The sequence below is a fragment of the Nothoprocta perdicaria genome, unplaced genomic scaffold (genome assembly GCF_003342845.1).
Source record: "Nothoprocta perdicaria isolate Ctin4 unplaced genomic scaffold, notPer1 scaffold_121, whole genome shotgun sequence".
In the NCBI taxonomy this organism is placed as follows: domain Eukaryota; kingdom Metazoa; phylum Chordata; class Aves; order Tinamiformes; family Tinamidae; genus Nothoprocta; species Nothoprocta perdicaria.
The window spans coordinates 923,703-941,337 of NW_020454328.1; the positions used below are offsets into that span (position 1 = coordinate 923,703).

Here is a 17,635-nt window from a genome sequence, read left to right on the forward strand (position 1 = left end):
AATGCTAGTAACTTATTAACTCGCAGAGCAAAGGTGAGAAGCTTAGTTGATCTCCCTACTGAGCTCTTTTCTCCGTCTGGTAGTCTAGTCCAGCTAATTCTGAGCTGGAAGAGCTACTGTAAAYAGGAATTATTGAGATGGGTGCCACCAACACTTGGAGCAAAGCAGAGCTTGGGGCTGCACTAAACCAAATGTACTTAGGTTCTCCTTTGATGTTAAGCCTTAACTGGTCCTATACAGCTCAGCAAGCATTTCAACTGCAAATTTAATTTAAAATGCCAATCTAAACCACTTTATTTCAAGACTGGTAAGGAACAGGGTGATAGAACTTAAAAGATGGTCATTTTTCATGAGTCCAGTTAGAGGCTCATTCACTGATCAGAGCTGAAGTTCTTCTTGTCCAATTCATTTCTCTTGAATGGAAAGAATTCAAGGTGAATCCACCTCAAAACATGAAAAGCCTTTTATGAACAAGAGTTTACACAACAGTATGTAAAGCAGTGATGAATTCTTTCTGACGGTGATGAATTCTTTCAGCAGAGACGAATCTAAGGAAAATGACCAGCGAATCCTATTTATGGCTGACCGACCACATCAAAGCAAGGCTAGACTGGATATTAAAACACTAGGTCAGTGACAGAACAGTCATCTTGAAAGAGGGAATAGAGGAATTACCCTTGAGGGGCAGAGCTGGCAGATCCCATCCTGTCACAGCTCTTTGTCCTTCACAGATCTGGTGATGAAGATGCCTCTCCCCTGACAGCCAGAGTCCAGTTTACTGACAGGAGTCTTAAGTTTCCTTGATCCTTGCAAGGACCTTGAATGGTCCCTGTCTGGCTATCGCCATGCTATAAGACAGAGTAAAACGGAAGAGAGGCACACTTCATAAGTCTTGAAATAATTGTATTAAAGCAGTTTCCTTTGTAATCTGATGTAGATTTCTAATGTACATTAGAAAATCTAATGTAGATTTTCTGGACCTATTTTTTTTTCAATCTGTTACAAAGATTTTCTAAAAGTGTAACTGACAGCAAATAGGATTGTGAAAACACTCAAATGAAAGGAAATCAGGACTACTTGCATTCAGTGTTCCACACTTGCGCTCTCATTTTTTTTTAACCAATAATTGCTCAGTCTTCCTGATTTCATTTTCATCAGTAACTTACGCAGAGACACATGCCTGTTTTCCTGCGGCACAGTCTACAAATCTCAGTCTACCGGTCAGGAAATAAGGGCTTCTAGTATGACACTGATTTCTTTTTATTTATTTATTTTTCTTTTTATTAAAGGGGGCTTACTTTGTGGAAGGGTTCTGAGGAAGGTGTTGAATACTTTTGGGGAAGAATTATATCATCCTGTTCATATTTCTACTCCGTCTGGGAAAAGTGACCAATTTATAAAACTTTCTATTTGGATTCGGAGGGAAATGTAAAATCAGCATGCAGGTCATCAATCAATCAAGGCAGATTTCTGACACTCCTGTGCTCACCGGAGATGTATAATCTACAATTTGACTGCTTTAGATGACAATCTGGGCAATTGGTCATAAATAACTCAATCACAAAAGTAACTACCGAGAAAACCAACAATTTCTCACAATTTCAGAAGCTTCATACTAGCCCCGCCCCTCCCCGCCCCGCCTGCCCTCGCCCCACCCCTGCTGCCCTCTGATTGGTCAAGACAACGCCCCTCATCBCTCCCCACCCCTCCCCTTATTAGCATATCAACGTGCCATTGGGCAAAGAGAACTCCTGAGGCTCTGATTGGATCAAAACAGGGAGGCGTTGGCGAGGGGTTGTTACGGCGACGAGAGGAAARGCGGGCGCCGGGGCTGCGCATGCGCGTGCCCGCCCCTCGGCGGTGCTTTTCCCGCCCATAAAACGGCCGGCTAACGGCTGCTGAGCTCCCCGCTGGCGGGGCGGGGCTTCGTGTGAACGGCCACAGCCAATCAGAGCGGGTAAGACCGGCGAAATTGGAATATTCATGAGGGGCGTCACGGGTGGGGGGGAGAAGCTGCTTGTGGGTGACGTGGATTCTCCTAGGGCTTGTATCTGCCATCTTGCCAAGTTTGTGGTGTTATGACCTTAAGTCGGTTACCATTGCAGGGCACAGCTCCTTTTCTGMATTCAGGCTTTGTGTGGGGGGCTGGCAGCATGGGGCGTCAGCCTTGGCCCCTTGTGGCATTGCGCTTCTGGAGGGGCTGATGGTCATGGAGGCCTTGCACAGCATCACCTGGCTCCCAAAGCACTTGGTAGAGCTAAAATATCACCTGAAGTGTCAGTGAAAATGGAGACTTGCCATGGAGACTGTTATTTGTGAAGCCTCAACAGTGGCACAGAGACTCCAGGCCCCCTGCTTTGTAGATGGAGTTTCYGGAGTCATTTTAAAAGCTGTTTTAAAGAAGTATGGAGACAGATCTGCCCTGGCTCTACCAGTGCTGTCCTACCACTTGGTAAATGGTGTGCAGTTCCCAGAGCAGCCTCGTCACTGACTTTAAAATGGCACAAGAAATACCTCAAATCGATAATGAATCAAAATTTGCCRGCTTTGGGAAATGGAAATTAGACCCTGAAGCCTGTTAGTGCTGCTGAAACAATGGGGACCAACATCTTCATTTACAGTCTGCGACGGCTGTATTAACTCTGTTCCCGCTGCTATGGAAACAGACGGAGATGGCTAAAAATGGAGCAGGTTGTTCTAAGCTAATTGCTTGGCACAGACACAAAAGCTGGGATTCTCTTTTCTTTTTGCGATACCGAGTCCTTGAAAGTAACCAGCTCCATTGCYATGGCAGCCAGCAGCAGATTTACTAGAATTAATTTTGGATTTTACAATCCTGATATATGTCATAAGGTTAAGAGTTTTGCAGTTGTTTTCCTAGAACTAAAGATCCAGTAAGCTCATTAGATTTATTTGAGCAATCTGTGGCATAGCCAATAAGATGCAGCCAAATGATTTATAGCTTCTATATTAACTTATTCAGTAGATTTTTCTTCTGTTTGTAAATACAACTACTGGGGCCTTTACTGGGAATAGAGAAATTTTTATTCAGGAATTGCTAGAGATTCATTTAGTGTTTATGCTTTCTCTTACTGGGCCACATTTTATTYCATTCTCGTGGTTAGAGTTTGACCTGGACAAGTTCACTGAGACATAGGATTTAATATTTCTTTCAATATTAGTCAATCTTCCAAAATATGCATTAGGACTGTAACTCTGAGTATTCTTATTCAGGATTCTTCCTTCAATAGCAGAGGGACATTCTAGTAGGTAGTTTGCAAGACAACTGGTGTAGCTCAATTTTGATTTTTTTTTTTAAATCATCACCAATAATAAAGCAAAAGACAAATTAAGACATAGTTTCTAGGTATGATTCCGAAAGGAAAGGATGCAGGTTTTTCTTGCAATATATATAGAAGGCATTTTTGCAAATGTGAGCTCAGGTTGCATACTGAGCTTCCTATAAATAAATGAATAAAAGGTGTTATCTTATTCATTTAGCAAAAGCCCTTCTCCCAAGCCTTTCCTGTATTTCATGTCAGATTTATTCTGACAATACTCCTCCTTAAGAAAAGATTGTCAACTCTAATGACTCAATTAAGATGATCATGGGTTGTCATATATACTGCTACAACCACGTAATAACTCTTAGGGATTAAAAATCCATATGGCTCTCAGCAGTGCTGCTTAACATGTGCAGCAGCTGCTCTTCAAAATCTAACTATTACAAGAGGAATTAAAACAACTACGCTGTGTGCCTTATGAAACTGCAACTTCTTTTTGAATAGAAGCAATTTTACTTTAACCAGGGTTGAGCCTGGTCATCCTTTTGTCTTTCTCGGTTGTTACTGCTTGTTTCCAATTGCATTTAGATGCCTTAATCGTGACCAGGGCCCCRCAGGAATACACATTATAGAACACAGGCAATATCCCAGTCTCATTTTGTTCCCGGCAAGGGAGGCAGCCAGAATGTGAGACGTGGATGGAAGTGCCCCAGGGCCTGTGTTATCAACTCGCTCTAGYAGCAGCTGCTCCCACTGGCAAATCTCTTATGGATCAGTAGAGGAGAAGTATGGGCTGATGAACCGCACCAGGTTTTTCAGACTGGGAAAACCATTGGGAAGGGTTAAAAACTCCCATGAGACTGGAGGGCATCAATCCTTCTTGGCAGTCATCCATTTTTTTCTCCATTTTGTCTCACTTTTTGTGCTATTTAGCTTTTCTCGAAATGAATTTTAAATCTGGTGAGAGAAAGGGGGAATTACACCAAAACTTTCTGAGATAATTTGGCCAAATTCCTTCATGTCTGCATAGCTCAGTTTCCCTCTGTGTAATACAGGGGTAATATTTATGTTACATGGAGTTTAAGGGCTGTCTCTTCAGTGTTTGTCAGAAGCTATGAGGTGGTAATGAGGAAGGATYTGTATTTTTAAATAATTATGTTTTAATTTAGGATCTGTGCTGCTGATGGTTTTACTGTAGTCTCTCAGTGCCAGACAAGTAATTATAGGAGCCTCTAATCCCCAGGTGCTCTGAAGCTAGCAGAAGCTTTGTCACGAATGTTGTTTTGTTTGGGTTTTAATTGCTATTACATGGTAAACCAGGACGCCAGCCTAAACTGACCTCGCATACAAATGTTAGTGAGGGCAGGGAGCCCAGCCTAGCCCCGAGCCCAGAGCAGTCCCCTCTTCACGGTGGGAGCAGTGGGGCATGCGCATGGATGCATCTGCTCGATCCAAGCTGATCATATTGTATCCTGTGCTGTATTCCTTAATACCGTACAGCCAGCCGAGAGCAGACAAGTCAGCTTGRGTTCCTCCTTAGAAGACCTAAGTGTTGTATAGAGCAAGGGGCTAGAGTCTGCATGGGTAGCTAAACTGCAGGTATCTCGGGGATGACCGTGTGGACCCAAAGTGTGGGTCAGTACTTTGTAGTCACCTGATTTCTGGTGAGAATCCATGGAATTACAGAGCCATTGCCATTTGGGTCAGGATGGGGGATTAAATTATCCGTGGCGGTGTTTTAGACTGACAAAGGAGATGGAAACGGATCATCTTGAAGAGGAAAGTTCTCTTTGACCAACAGCAAGGGGTAGTCTATCCTTGAACGTGGTAGCTACACAATTTAAATAGTGACCAAAAAGTAAGAAAACCCCGTATTGCCAAGATTTACTGCTTTACAGACCAATGGAATGAAATGTAAACCACAACACGTCRGTCTTTATTCCATAAACTCTGTTATTCCCGTGCTGCTCGTGGATGAATAACCCTTTCCCCTCTCCATGCTGAATAGGCCAGGTGATTCCATCCYGGCCACCCAGCAGATGCTTCTGCAGTACCAACTGTTCCGAATCCCCCAGCCCTTCTCCGGCTTCTTTTTCCCCCTCTTTCCCCCACGTCCTACCAATCTAGGCTGCCTGGCACATGCTGCAAGCTGCAGTCCCGCTGGAGTGATATTGTGATGGAAATGAGGGAGGGGATGCGAGCAGAACTGCGCAGATTTACAGCACTCTAAGGGTTTCCATTAAAATCCTTGACAACTTGTTATTTATGAGTAGACCAACGGCTCTTCTAATATCCAAGGCCTAGACCTCATTCACTTCAATAATGCTGGTTTGGAATAAATGAGCCAGAGGATGGAAACCAGTTCTGTTAGTATAATGGAGGAGGCTAATAGCTGTTTAGAGAAAACAACTGATGTAATTCTGGGACCCAATCCTTTCGCCAACCAAACTATAAAGGTTTGATTCTTTAAGTGCATTTCAAATAGTGATTTAATTCAGTATAAAGAGGGTGACAAATGGCAGCATTAGGATTTCATGGCATTATGTACCCACTTTGCACTGCCCTGGGTACGATTTGCACTAGTGTGCTAGAGATAAAGGGACTCATTGACTGGTGTGCAAGCCGAAGGGGGTTAGTTTAATCTCTGCAGCAGAACAAAGATCTGCAGCAGGGGTTGGTCCTTGCAAAATAATATAAACAACAGAAAGAGCTCAGCATAAGCGCATTATCATATTTTTTTTTCAATATCATGGGGTCATATAAGCATCTCACCCCAGATTTTTTTTGAGTTTCTCAGCAACTAAGCTGGGGTAGCAGTTTATGCGTCATTTTAGAACAGCTTTTCCAAACAAATTCCCTTCCCTGTTCTCTTCCCGTCACTGACATGCCAAATACAGCAACACCTCCACACAAGTTCAGGTCTGACCCTTGAAACAGGGCCCTTAACAATCAAACCATGTTAAACACTAGGATATATATTATGCTGCTGAAAGAATTATCCGTCTCTTGTGCCGCGTCTTGAAACCAAGCTAGCTTGTATCCTGCTGCTTCCTTTTTCTCTGTTGTTCACCTGCATCTCATCTATTTATCAGGCTTTTGTCAGGCGTCTTTTAATTTCCTTTCTGCTTCCTCTGCTCTCCGCAGGAGCCCCATTAAAGGTGCAGGGAAGCAGCCGCCGCGCTCCCAGCCTCACTTCTGCGGCCTCGGCCTCCCTGAGCCCGGCAATCTCGGAGCATGTAGGTGCTCCCAAAGGTCCCAAGTGTCCTGCACGAGGAGGAGGGGAGACATGGATAGATGAGGAGGAATTAGGAGGAGAAAGGGTAGAGGAAAATGGCTGTGAATATGAATAAGGCGACTGGCCCTAAGATTGGGAAGGACTTCACGAAGGAAGTGGAGTGGCCTTTGAAGTGCTGTGATTTCAGGGCTGAGTCTGACAGTCCACGATCTATAACTATCTCTTCTGTGCTGAAATTAGCTTTTCCCAGGGAAAACAATGTTTTTTCCCTGTGGAAATTATTGAGACCAGGCAGCATGTGATGCCCTCTGTGACCATAGTTAGAATTTGCAGCATGCCTTTCCAGGAGAGAGATATCATCATGTGTTTTGCATTTTGCACATAGAGATATACCTGTAAATTGGAAAAAGATTCCCCATGAACAGATCTGTTCAGGCTTTTCTGCATGTGAACAGCCCAGAGAAAGGCCTTGGGAAGAACCAACTTCTTGGCTGAGGAAGGCAAATAGTCTTCCAGAAAGCAAGGGAAAGACAGGCCAGGAAAGGAGGCCGGATGGGGAAGCGATGCCAACCCACTACTGACCTGTTGAAATTTTTCTTTCCTATTTCTCACCCAATACATAGCAATGGAATACTGGAACTTATCCAAGGTGTAGCTATATCAAATTATCAGCCATTTGAGCTACTTCTGTATTAAACCATAAAGCTGAGCTAGCATTGAAAGCTCTTGTGATTCTAAGGGCTAAATGCAGCRGTAACATAAATAATGCTGTAAATTACAGGCAAAAAATGAAAACTTGGTCAGAAAATATATGAGGTAATTTGTGCTTAAGGATAAATTGGTCCCTGGCTCCCCAGGATAGGGAGGATATGACCTGCATCAGGCCAAAGTATATGGCGGGGAGCCTGAATCTGTGTCATTATTACAGAACACAAAGGATATACCCRAAAATACTTAAAAGTCAGCATCGTCGTGAGATTTATTGCAGTCTACTCCCCCCTGCTGGTCACCCGCTAGCTGCCTCTGTCACAGCCTGTGCTTCAGATCAGGTCTCCAAGAGATGGGCAGGGGTGATAGGAGCAGGCAAATGGAAAAAAATGGTAGGTACCAGTGTCACAGGGTTGGCAGCGCAAGAGAGGGGCCCCGATGCCAGGCACGAGTCGCTCGGGAACATAAATGGGTTGKGACAGAACTAACCACAAGTGACCAGGTTGGGGTTTATGAGAGGAGCTCTTAAGACTGGTGTTAGTARGAGAGTAGAAAGGAAATAAGTTGAATAATTCTGGAACTGGAATCTTCAGTTGTGAAAACTGAATACCTGTGACATGTTAAACCTGTGACATACCCTGTGACATGTTAAACGTTCAGAGATGTGAAGTATGTTGTTGGACAGAAGCTTCAGAAAGTATTTGAAAGCTTGCTAATAGCTCCATTATGACCCCATCAACTCCAGTTATTTCTTTAAAAACGAACAGACACAGACATCTTCTTGAAGGACTTTCTCAGTATAGGTTTATTTTTGTTGCTCATATTTTCTGTTACAAGCTTTTCTTAAAATAATGCTAATTAGTAGAGTACAGAAATGCTCTATTTAAACCTAGATTGATTTTAAAAAAAGTTTATGTGAATAAAATGAAAACAGTAAACATGAAGTCTGTTATTACTAAAGCTGTATAGAAGCTTAGGATTTTGTATTGCCTCAGCTATTCGGTACTAAACACACAGCTTAATACAAGTAGAGGGTAAAACTTTACCCTTTCATGTTCATCATAAATTGAAAGCCCCAAAGCAGAAATAAAAAGAGCAACTGAATGATCTGTGAGCAAAGCATTATAATATCCCAAGGCACTTAACGGTTTTGAATCAAAATATTTTGGTTTGAGAAAAGACTCTTCTTGTTAAATCAAGAAGGCTTAGAAGCATAAAAGGGAATTAATCCAGATCATCCCATCCTTTAAAGGAGGATGCCCAAATTCTGCTCAAGAAGCCCTAGATGCTCTGTCAGGACAATTCAGCTCCAGCTTTTCCTTGGGCTCCACACCGTACTGCCCTTCCCAGCTGAGACCCTTTGCTGGGTTTCCTCATCAGGAGATGGCTGCATGACAAGTGTTAGTGACTCCCTAAGCACAGATTTACTGTCTCACTATTCTCTGTAAATCTGATCGGATGGAGAAAAGGGACAACAATTTATGTGCCTTGCTCTACAACAAGCCAGGCTGCCTCTCTGCTGGAGCTTGGGCCCTACACCTGTAGATGTGCAAACAGATACAGAGTCTTGTTATAAATGTACAGTTTTCACTTCCTGTGAAAGCAAAGGAGAGGAAAAGACATTTTTATTTAGTTACTTTCACTTATTAGCAATTAATTCTGCTTTCTAGAGGGTGAACAGACTGAAAGTCTGATCGTGAGGGTTTATATAAATGTTTCTTCATCTTGAGTTAGCAATCACAGTGCTATAGTAATGAATAAAGCCATTGTAATAGAGATATATCAGCTAAGTGTAGCAGACTGCTGTACATCTCTCTGCTTGGCCCAACCTGGATGAATAGGTACATGGACTGTTCTCAAGTATTGATACCACATTCAACTTAATTAACAATTATAGGAATTGTGACCAATTAACAAGTACACATACTTGATCCAAGACAGAAGCTGCTGTTAAGCTGACGATGCTGATTCAATTTCAGGAAACGAATAACTGAACCCATTTAAGTCTTGGGTTAGGTGCTGCATGAAAAAGAAAGCTCAGAATTAAGGTACTAGTGGCATACTCGGGCTTGGCTGGGTGATTCTATCAGTGTGAATCAAGCCTAGAGAATGATTCAGGTCTATTCTACTCTATGGCCTCTGCCACCTATTCTACATAGCAGATGAGAACTCAGAATTATTCCAGACCGTGACAATAAATATGATCATCAAACACCTGCAGATTGGTCTTTTCAAAGGTCTCGTTGCAGAGAGGGCACTCCAGAAGGTGGCTCTGCACGTGTGCCTCAAAATCACTTGTATCGATAGCTCCAGGAAACACCTCATCGCACATGGGGCACTTCCTTATAGAAGCCTGAAATGCACAGCAAATGCAAATAAGGACCGTTAAAACATYGTTAAGGGTTTAAAGGAGGAAGAAAAATAAAGTTTTAATAGACAGAAAGCATCAGCTCTGYTCAAGTTCTTTCTGATCTCTAAAAATCTCACGTCTCAAATGGCTGCAGGCTTCTGACTGTCACTTTCAAGTCAAGAGCTTCTGAGGGGTATTTTAACTTTCCATTCGCCACAACACATGTTCCTGTCCCCAGCATGAAATAACCTATCTAGTGGTTCCCTGCTGCACAGGCTGACATTAGACGCTGCCAAAAGCTGCGACTTGGAGACTAAGGTCAACAGTTTCCTTTCTCTTCCCTAGCAGCAACGACTGTGATTAATTCTACAGTTTAGGTCTACATGGCTCTACTTAGTTGTCCCCTTCCTCCCAGAACTAGTATAACATGTAAACAATTGGCTACAGGACGGGATCTTCTTATTTCAAAGGGCTATAGGGCTGAAGCTTCTCATTTCAAATCACTAATTCCTGTCCACAAGGTACATTACTTACTATGTCCTCAGTTTTTGCATCCTGGTTTGCTCCTGAACCTAGAAAAAAAGAAGTTAACTTAACCAAAAAAAAAAAAAAAAAAAAAAACTAATAATGTAATGTGCTGATAACTAGTAATTCTTGAAACATGAGGATGTGGCTCTTGATCTAGACCTCTATATTTAACTATGGAAACTGGACATAAGCCACAGAACTAGCTGTCTCACAGCTGAATAAACCAGCTAATAGTTGTCTCTCTTGGCAGAAAATGAGCAGTCAGCTGCACACTTAAGTCGACTTTTTAACGCCTGACAGTATTTTGCAGCTGCCAAGTCATCTGCACAGATGTGAAGCTGCACTGAGGGGCCGCTAAGAACTTCTTTCCTACAAGCATTTGATTTGAGACAGAAGAAAACTGAGACTCTTACTGCCAAGCGCTTGTGATCCTCTGACAATGACACAGGAGGATGAAATCCCATTCCCCAAAGTTCCAACTCATTAATACTCCCATTATTTCTGATTCTAAGCCAGTTCTCCCACTTTCTTTGAGATAAGCATGGAGTAGACTTGAGTTGGACTTGCTTTCTCGGACAGAATGGCAAGCAATCTCACCACAGTAGGGATTTCCAAACACAAGGCCTCCCCCTGCATTCTGAGAGAGGCGTCTCAAGAGGTCGTCATTCTCTTTCCTTAGTTCCTGCAAAGGCAGGAGAACAGAATGATTTTCCAGAAGCTCTGAGCAACATTTCAGACAGAAGTCATAATTTGCAGTAACGCAGCACCTCTTAAAATCATAAGACAATTATATTCAATTCAGGAGAAGGACAAGGGTAGCAGTGCAAAGTTCTCACCTGATTTTCCTTATCAGTTTCATTGTTTTTTGCCTGCAAAATCTGGTACAAGTGCTTCTCCTCCTCAAGTTCCTTCATTAAGTTGCAGTTTTGTTGCTGTGAAGGAACAGTGTTATTTGGTGAATGGGAGGAAATCAGCAAACAAAAAACCAGGAGAGCTTGGAGCACTGTTCACAGGTATTAGCTGTCTGACTGCATTTATTACTAACAAATAAACTTTCAATATGTCTTACCATTTCATAATTTGTAACTTGGGATATCTCTATATCATCATTCACTTAAGTTCTCTATTTTTATTACAACATGAGAGATGATGTGACCCCCAAAGACAACAGAAGTCAGGCCAGACAAATGGAAATTTTGAAGAAAAGCAGCTATTAAAGCTGAAAAATGCATCCTGACAGCTGAGAGCTCTCCCAGTCTGCCAGGTTTCCTGGGACTGACAGACTTGCACTGACTGTGGATAGCTAATATATCCTTAGGAATAAATCTTGCAGCTGACTTGGATTAAATCAGTAATTTAGATAAGGTAGAATACTTAAAGATTCTGCAGTCACTGTCAAAGCATCACTCCAAGAATCCTGAGCATCTGGCATCACAGCAGAGGTAATGATATCATTTATTTTAAGCACCTAATTTTCAAAGCCRAAGTCAGAGTATTGCCTCCGACAGCGTCCTCAATAGCGCACATAGMGAGAAGCACCTTTGGAAGGTGATTCAGGACAACAAACTGAGGGTGATGTGAATGGCCTGCACCGCTGCAAATTATGGCTCCTTCAACAGAAAGAAATGCTACTGCATTTCACCCTCCTTCCTTCTCTTACGGCCTTTATATTTCTTCATAGAATAGTTCGCAACACTGGGGTTGTGGATTACTTCTTAAGCAACTTCCACAGACCTTTAAGAAGAGCAAATTTCTTGTCCATAAGCTTACGTTTCTTATATAGACATCTGCAACATCATTGGGAAATTGGGAAGGTTCTGCAACTTGTGAAAGACTGAAGCAGTGCTTCAAGCAAAGGGCACCTCTCCTGCACTGCTAATGGCAGAGCTTGGTGATCAGTGCTTTTGGACCCCCCCGTCTCCCCAGCTGCACCCACAGAAATGCCAGGCACCTGCTCATTCTTTAGCAAGTGTGACAGATGGGCCTCCCAGCCCTTCAGGTCCTCCAGGACATGTTCCAGCTTCTCCTTGTGCTCCCTCTGCAGAGAAATCCCAGATGTGCGCAGGCAGAGAGGCAAAGGAAATATTAAGGAAAAGAGGTATCAGAGATGCTGGACACTGGAGAGTGTCACTGCCCCRACTGCCCCAAGCAGCAAGACACCCAGGGAGGGCTTCACCTGCTCAGCCACAGTGAGCCTCAGCTGGCGATTCTCTTCCTTCAAGCATTCAAGCTGCTCAGTCCTGTCGTGCTCCAGACGAGCCACTTCTTTCTCATAATTCAGCACCTGAGACTAAGCAGAAAGAAGAATGGACAGATCTTTTTTWAAAAAAGTGATGACTGAAGCACAGGCACTTTTTGCTGCACAACGTACAGCGCAGCAAGCCATGACTGCTTAAAAGTTATTTCTGCTAACTCTTTTTTTTTTCTCAAAAACTTTGTAGAAGCTGGAAATAGTTGCGTGGGGATATACTGAAGCCTATGTATTCATCAGAACACAGTATTCATTCATATATTCTTTGAGAAGCTTTTTAATTTTSAGAATGACATTTCTAGTCTGGGAAGTCAGAGAACAAAGAGGAAAATAAAGACTCTGAGGGCAGATAAAGACCAGACCGTTCCGTCTCCCATGTCCCAGGCCTGGCAGCCAAGCTATTTTCATTCTACCTTCTCCCTTCAGATGCCTCTCAGCAAGAAGTCTTTGTTTTCACCCAAGCATTTAACAAAATTTTAGAATGTTTTTCAAAATAGAGTTGTTCTAACTCATCCTTTTACGTATCTGCTCCTTAGCTAGCATGAGCTAACAGCAGTCTTATCTTGGTTAGCTTAACCTCTAAGCAAATGAGATGCATTCAGGGAATAAACAAAAGATTCCTTACAATTTCTCTTGACACATCCCACCCTACCTTTCCTTCCAAGCTGTAGCTTTCCTGAGGTTTCGTGTAAAAGGTTCACGTTTTTCTAAAGATCTCAGGTAATCAGAAAAGCAATTCAGACACTACATATTTGTTTAACATTGTTCAGTTTTCTGCTAGAGGCAAACCCAGACCCTCAGATACAAATCACAAAAGCAAAGGGAAGCAGTTGTATGTTTTCTACCTGCAGCTGATCCATGTGATCCAGTGCTGTTTTCAGTCTGTTTTCCAGGTGTTCCTTTTCAGAGGTCACCTTCTGAATTTGCTCTTTGAGTCTACTCAAAACAAATCAAAATGCGCTGCATTTTCAACAACCCATGTTCCCAGTATCACACTTTGGTAGACAAAGCCAGCAGTCTACATTTCCAGGCCTAATAAAAAGTTCAGGTTGTCCACACCCAGGATGAAATGCAGTAACCTTTGGTTGCACGCGTGCTGAGGGGTTTCCAACGTCTCGTTTGCCTGTGCAAAGTTAACTGAGCTCTTGTGAAGCATGGAGAAGTTCCACAGTCTGGGGTCGCCTATCCAAGCTTACAGAGAAACCCAAGCAACTGCAGCTCCTGGATTCACTCCAAGAGTCACTTTTGCTCCGTCCTCGCCTCACTGACACTTTTCTGAGGTTCAGTTCACCTGAATCCAAGCCCTAGAGAACTGYTCACACATTTCTCAGGAGCTTAGTGCTAGGAACACCTGTGGACACATAACCCCTGGCTTTCACGGACTCTAAGGTGCTCACATGAATTCCTGTTTGGAGGCACCCTGTAAGTACACTTACTGGTGAAGTTCTTCCTCCCTGCAGTTAGTCAGCTCCTTTAGATGCTTGTTTTCTTCTTTTAGGGAATGCAGCTCCTGCTCCACTTTCTCTCTGTTGCTCTTCAGAGACTCAAAACTATTCTGCAGCTCCTGGAAATCAAAATGAGATCATTGGGACTTCAGTGGGACCCAAGCAACGGTCCTGCTCTGGAGCTGCAAAACCCCTCTAATGCAACACTTCCAAGCAGCCCATCCAAAGGGGGAAAATCTCTCCTTTGCACCTTAATCACTCCTTCAGACCCTATTTTATTTAATATTAAGCCCTGAGAAAAAACAGAGGAAGAGAAAATAATGGTGGAAGAACATCAAAAATAGTTTTTCAGACTTAAAGCCTTTAACTTTCTATATTAAACTTCCCTGTTGTACCTGTGTCTTCTCGAGTTGCTCCTGCAGATCCATATTCTGTTTCTGGAGACTTGCACAGTTCTCCTTCAGCTCCTCGTTTTCCTTAAGCAAGTTTTTGTTTTGTAGCTCAATCTCTTCCACTTCTCCCTGGCAAGCAACRGAGCTGTTCAGTCACAACAGAAGCGTTGTGTGAGAGTTGTGTTCCAACTCCACATGTTATTTACTGCATCACTCCATGTCAGCAATGAGCACATGCCAGGAAAAGACAAAGCAGGAAGAAAAAAAAAAAGGGGGGGGGGGAGGGAAGGAGTCCTACCTGTGTGGTAACCACCAGGATATCATCCTCAGTCTCTGCTCTGAACTGGAAAGGTACGCTGGCTCCTCGGACCACTCCATCCTGGTCAATGTAGCAGAACTGGTAGTATTCATCATCTTTTGGCAGATAGTAGGCTTCAAACAAACAACAACCCCATCAAATGAATCTTCTAATTATTCAGGCTACTCAACTCTGTAACACGGAAAGTCTGAATCTAAGGAAAGCTGAGACATTCTGGTTCAACATTGTTCCTACACCAAGACTAAGTCTTTGCACCAGTGATAAGCACACAAACAATATCACTCTATCAAGACAGCAGAACTTAACAGATGGGAAATTTTGTGGCTATTACTATGGGACCGATTTATCGCTCCCGTACTTGGCAATAGTTTCCGTAAACGCAGCACTGCAGATGTTCTGCACGCAAGGCTCGTGAAGGGCACACAGCAGGATCCAGGCACAGATCCCGTGTGTGTGGCTGTTTGTGCACGAGCAGACATGATACTGGGGTTGTTGTGCACGAGCAGACGTGTTCCCGGGGCTGTTGTGCACGAGCAGACATGATACTGGGGCTGTTGTGCACGAGCAGACGTGTTCCCGGGGCTGTTGTGCACGAGCAGACGTGTTCCTGGGCCACCCAGTTTCCCCACTGACCTTTGAACTGGATCTGCTGCTGCACAGCCACGTGGCCGCTGACACCGCTGGGCAGAGGCGCCCACATGAACGTGTAATATTCCCGTGTCGTTTTCCATCCCACCTACAAGGGCAGACTCGTTACACGGGGCCACGAAATTCACCGTTTATGCTACGGCAGTTTCAGGGGATAACTTGGGAGTGTATTGCCACCGAGTTAATGGCAGGGCTTTTGCAGGGTTGTCTTGGCTTAGACATGTGGCCTATGCATACAAGGACAAGCAAAGCTATTAGCCAGTTTATTCCATGAGTTCATGTGGGTACGGGGAGCACTGAAGTAGGAAATATTTTTGAAAAGATGGGGTCAGAACTGTCTACAGCATAGCTACCTATTCTCTTCTGGTTTTAGGAATCGGAGTCTGTTTGATCAGCCCTGAAGCTGTTCTAATTGCAAAGTGAAGCTGGGATAGCCTTTCCTGCAGCATGAAAATAAGGAGCTCTGCTTTCCCCAGGGTAACAACAGGTCTCATACTTTGTCCCTAGATGCAAGAGATATTCCATTACACAAGTTTATTACTGAAAAAAAAATCCCTCACCCTGTTTTACCACAGTCCTAATCCTTTCTTAGGGAGCAGGTTTGAAGCAAGCAGATGTCAAGCTGCTTGGTTCTGCTGGTTGCTACCTTCTCCCACTTGGTACACGAGGTTTCACAGGAATGACTTACCCGGAAGATGCCCACCCAGTCCTTCCCACGAGGAGCAATGTTGTTTGTGAGTGTATAATAACAGGTTATGTCTCCTCCGGGAACATAGAACTTCTCCACGTCGTTGAAGATGACCTGGGAGAAGTGGCAGTTGTCTAAGAGGACGGCAGAAGTGGGAGGTTCGTCAGAGGTCTCATCCATCGTGGAGTTCTGCAARAGGAAAGAATAAGACACTTATCTAATCTTCACGAGCGGTCAACCCAGTTGTATCCACAAAGGGTACAAGGACAGAAAGCTGGTGAGCAACGTAGTTGGCTCTGCTCAGTGGGAGCTACAGCCCAGCGCGAGACACCAGACACACTCACGCTGATAACAACCAAACTCAACAGCCTTTCGGTGCCCTGCATTCTAATAACCTCCCAATACAGCGTTTTTCACTCCCAGCTTCCTGGCTCCAAGGCGAGAGCTGACCTTGCTAAGCTCAGCTCCCATGGAAGAGCACGAAGATCCCGGTGAGGGAGGTCGTCCTAGCTCTCTCTCACGAGCCCGTGTCAAGAGGCTGGTTATAGCCTTGCTACTCGTGACCACTACTGCAACTGCAAGGCGATTCTCYGTCCCGAAATGAATATGTTGCATGGCAGCAGGGTCAACAAATAGCATTAAAGGGTTCGCAGGAGTTATCTCCAGCGAGCACTTTTTGGTGTGTTGTGACACCGTGACTGCATTCATCTACTGAGAAAAGAGTATCCCAACTCCCTAGGCAAGCCTGGAAACAGCAGACTAAATTACAGCCTTTGCAGGCGCCCGGGCTTTGACGCTGGCAAGGCGTCGAGAGGCTGAGAAAATCCTGTCACCCATCCCGTCCAAGGGGGTTCCAGGAATCTCCAGCAGAACCTGAGCTGCTCTCAGTAACAGCAAAGGAKAGCGAGTCTAGGCCTCAGGAGGGATAGGAAAGTTCCTCCAAGCAGCCATCCCTCAGGCTTTTTAGATCATCTCAAATCCATGTGAAACTCCTGGGTTTGAACAGCCTGGCCCCTTTATTTTGCTATTGGGGCATCACCTGCGTGTTGTCCAGGGAGGCTGGGGAATTGCTCCTGCTGGAAGAGGGCAGGTCAAACCAGGACAGGCGGGACACGTCTTGGTCCCCCCAAGAAATCCAAGTACACGGCTCCAGTTTTCGGTATCTCACTAAAGCGCAGGAGATTGGGGCTGATGAAGCTAAACCTCAATCCTCATCTGCCTCACGTCCATCCTTCCTGCTCTGCTGCACATTAAGACGTGCAGCATTCAAGCGCACCGGGAGCTGTCGGGCAGGAAGAGCTGAGATCCCGGCACAGCACCTCCATGAGGGCAGCGCTGCAGAGCGGGATGGCAACTCCAGCTGCTGCCCGGCTTAACGGGAGCTTGGAGAAACGATGGATGGACGCCTGGATGGAGCGAGGTAACTCGTAAGGGGTTCTGCTGCAGAGGAGGACGTCTGGGGAGGAAGTAGGTGCAGTGGTGAAGAACAGCAGAGCCGATGCCCACGGGGAGCGCTCCGGCGGGTGTCACGGACCCCGGGACGGGTGTCACGGACCCCGGGACGGGTGTCACGGACCCCGGGACGTCGCACGGGGCATCCCACGGGCTCCTCCCGGCGCGCTGGGCGTGGGTTTTTTTTTCTCTGTCAATTTTCCTTTCGTTTTCCTGATGATTTTTTCCCTTTCGTTTTCTGCTCCGGAACTGCAGAAAACTACCCCAAAACGCAGGAAAACGGGGGTTTCTCCCTCCCCGGCGAGACCGCGGGCCCGGGCGGGGGGGGCGCCGCG

At 44.7% G+C, this 17,635-nt stretch overlaps 2 protein-coding genes across 4 annotated transcripts in view; one reads left to right on the forward strand and one right to left on the reverse strand.

Annotated features, from left to right (window-relative positions):
* Positions 1–8,643: 8,643 nt before the first annotated feature.
* On the reverse strand, positions 8,644–17,177 carry CALCOCO2 (calcium binding and coiled-coil domain 2). 3 transcript variants are annotated; one of them, XM_026054416.1, is made up of 13 exons: positions 16,888–17,177; positions 15,849–16,037; positions 15,146–15,248; positions 14,492–14,625; positions 14,197–14,322; positions 13,793–13,920; positions 13,202–13,292; positions 12,282–12,395; positions 12,057–12,143; positions 10,942–11,037; positions 10,703–10,787; positions 10,112–10,149; positions 8,644–9,580 (listed from the first exon to the last, which is right to left on the reverse strand). In XM_026054416.1, exons 2-13 carry the CDS (start codon positions 16,026–16,028, stop codon positions 9,404–9,406), a joined length of 1,359 nt encoding a protein of 452 aa, XP_025910201.1. In that variant the 5' UTR covers positions 16,029–16,037; positions 16,888–17,177; the 3' UTR covers positions 8,644–9,403. The 3 variants fall into 3 exon arrangements, with proteins under 3 accessions (XP_025910201.1, XP_025910203.1, XP_025910202.1); XM_026054418.1 differs by lacking the exon at positions 15,146–15,248 and having other exon boundaries at positions 14,492–14,572; XM_026054417.1 differs by lacking the exon at positions 12,057–12,143.
* Positions 17,178–17,227: 50 nt separating this feature from the next.
* ATP5MC1 (ATP synthase membrane subunit c locus 1) overlaps positions 17,228–17,635 on the forward strand; it is a 3,612-nt gene continuing 3,204 nt past the window's right edge. Inside the window, exon 1 of the mRNA XM_026054420.1 lies at positions 17,228–17,268. Coding sequence (XP_025910205.1) covers positions 17,243–17,268 — 26 coding nt within the window. The 5' untranslated portion in view covers positions 17,228–17,242. The remainder of the gene's footprint in view (positions 17,269–17,635) is intronic.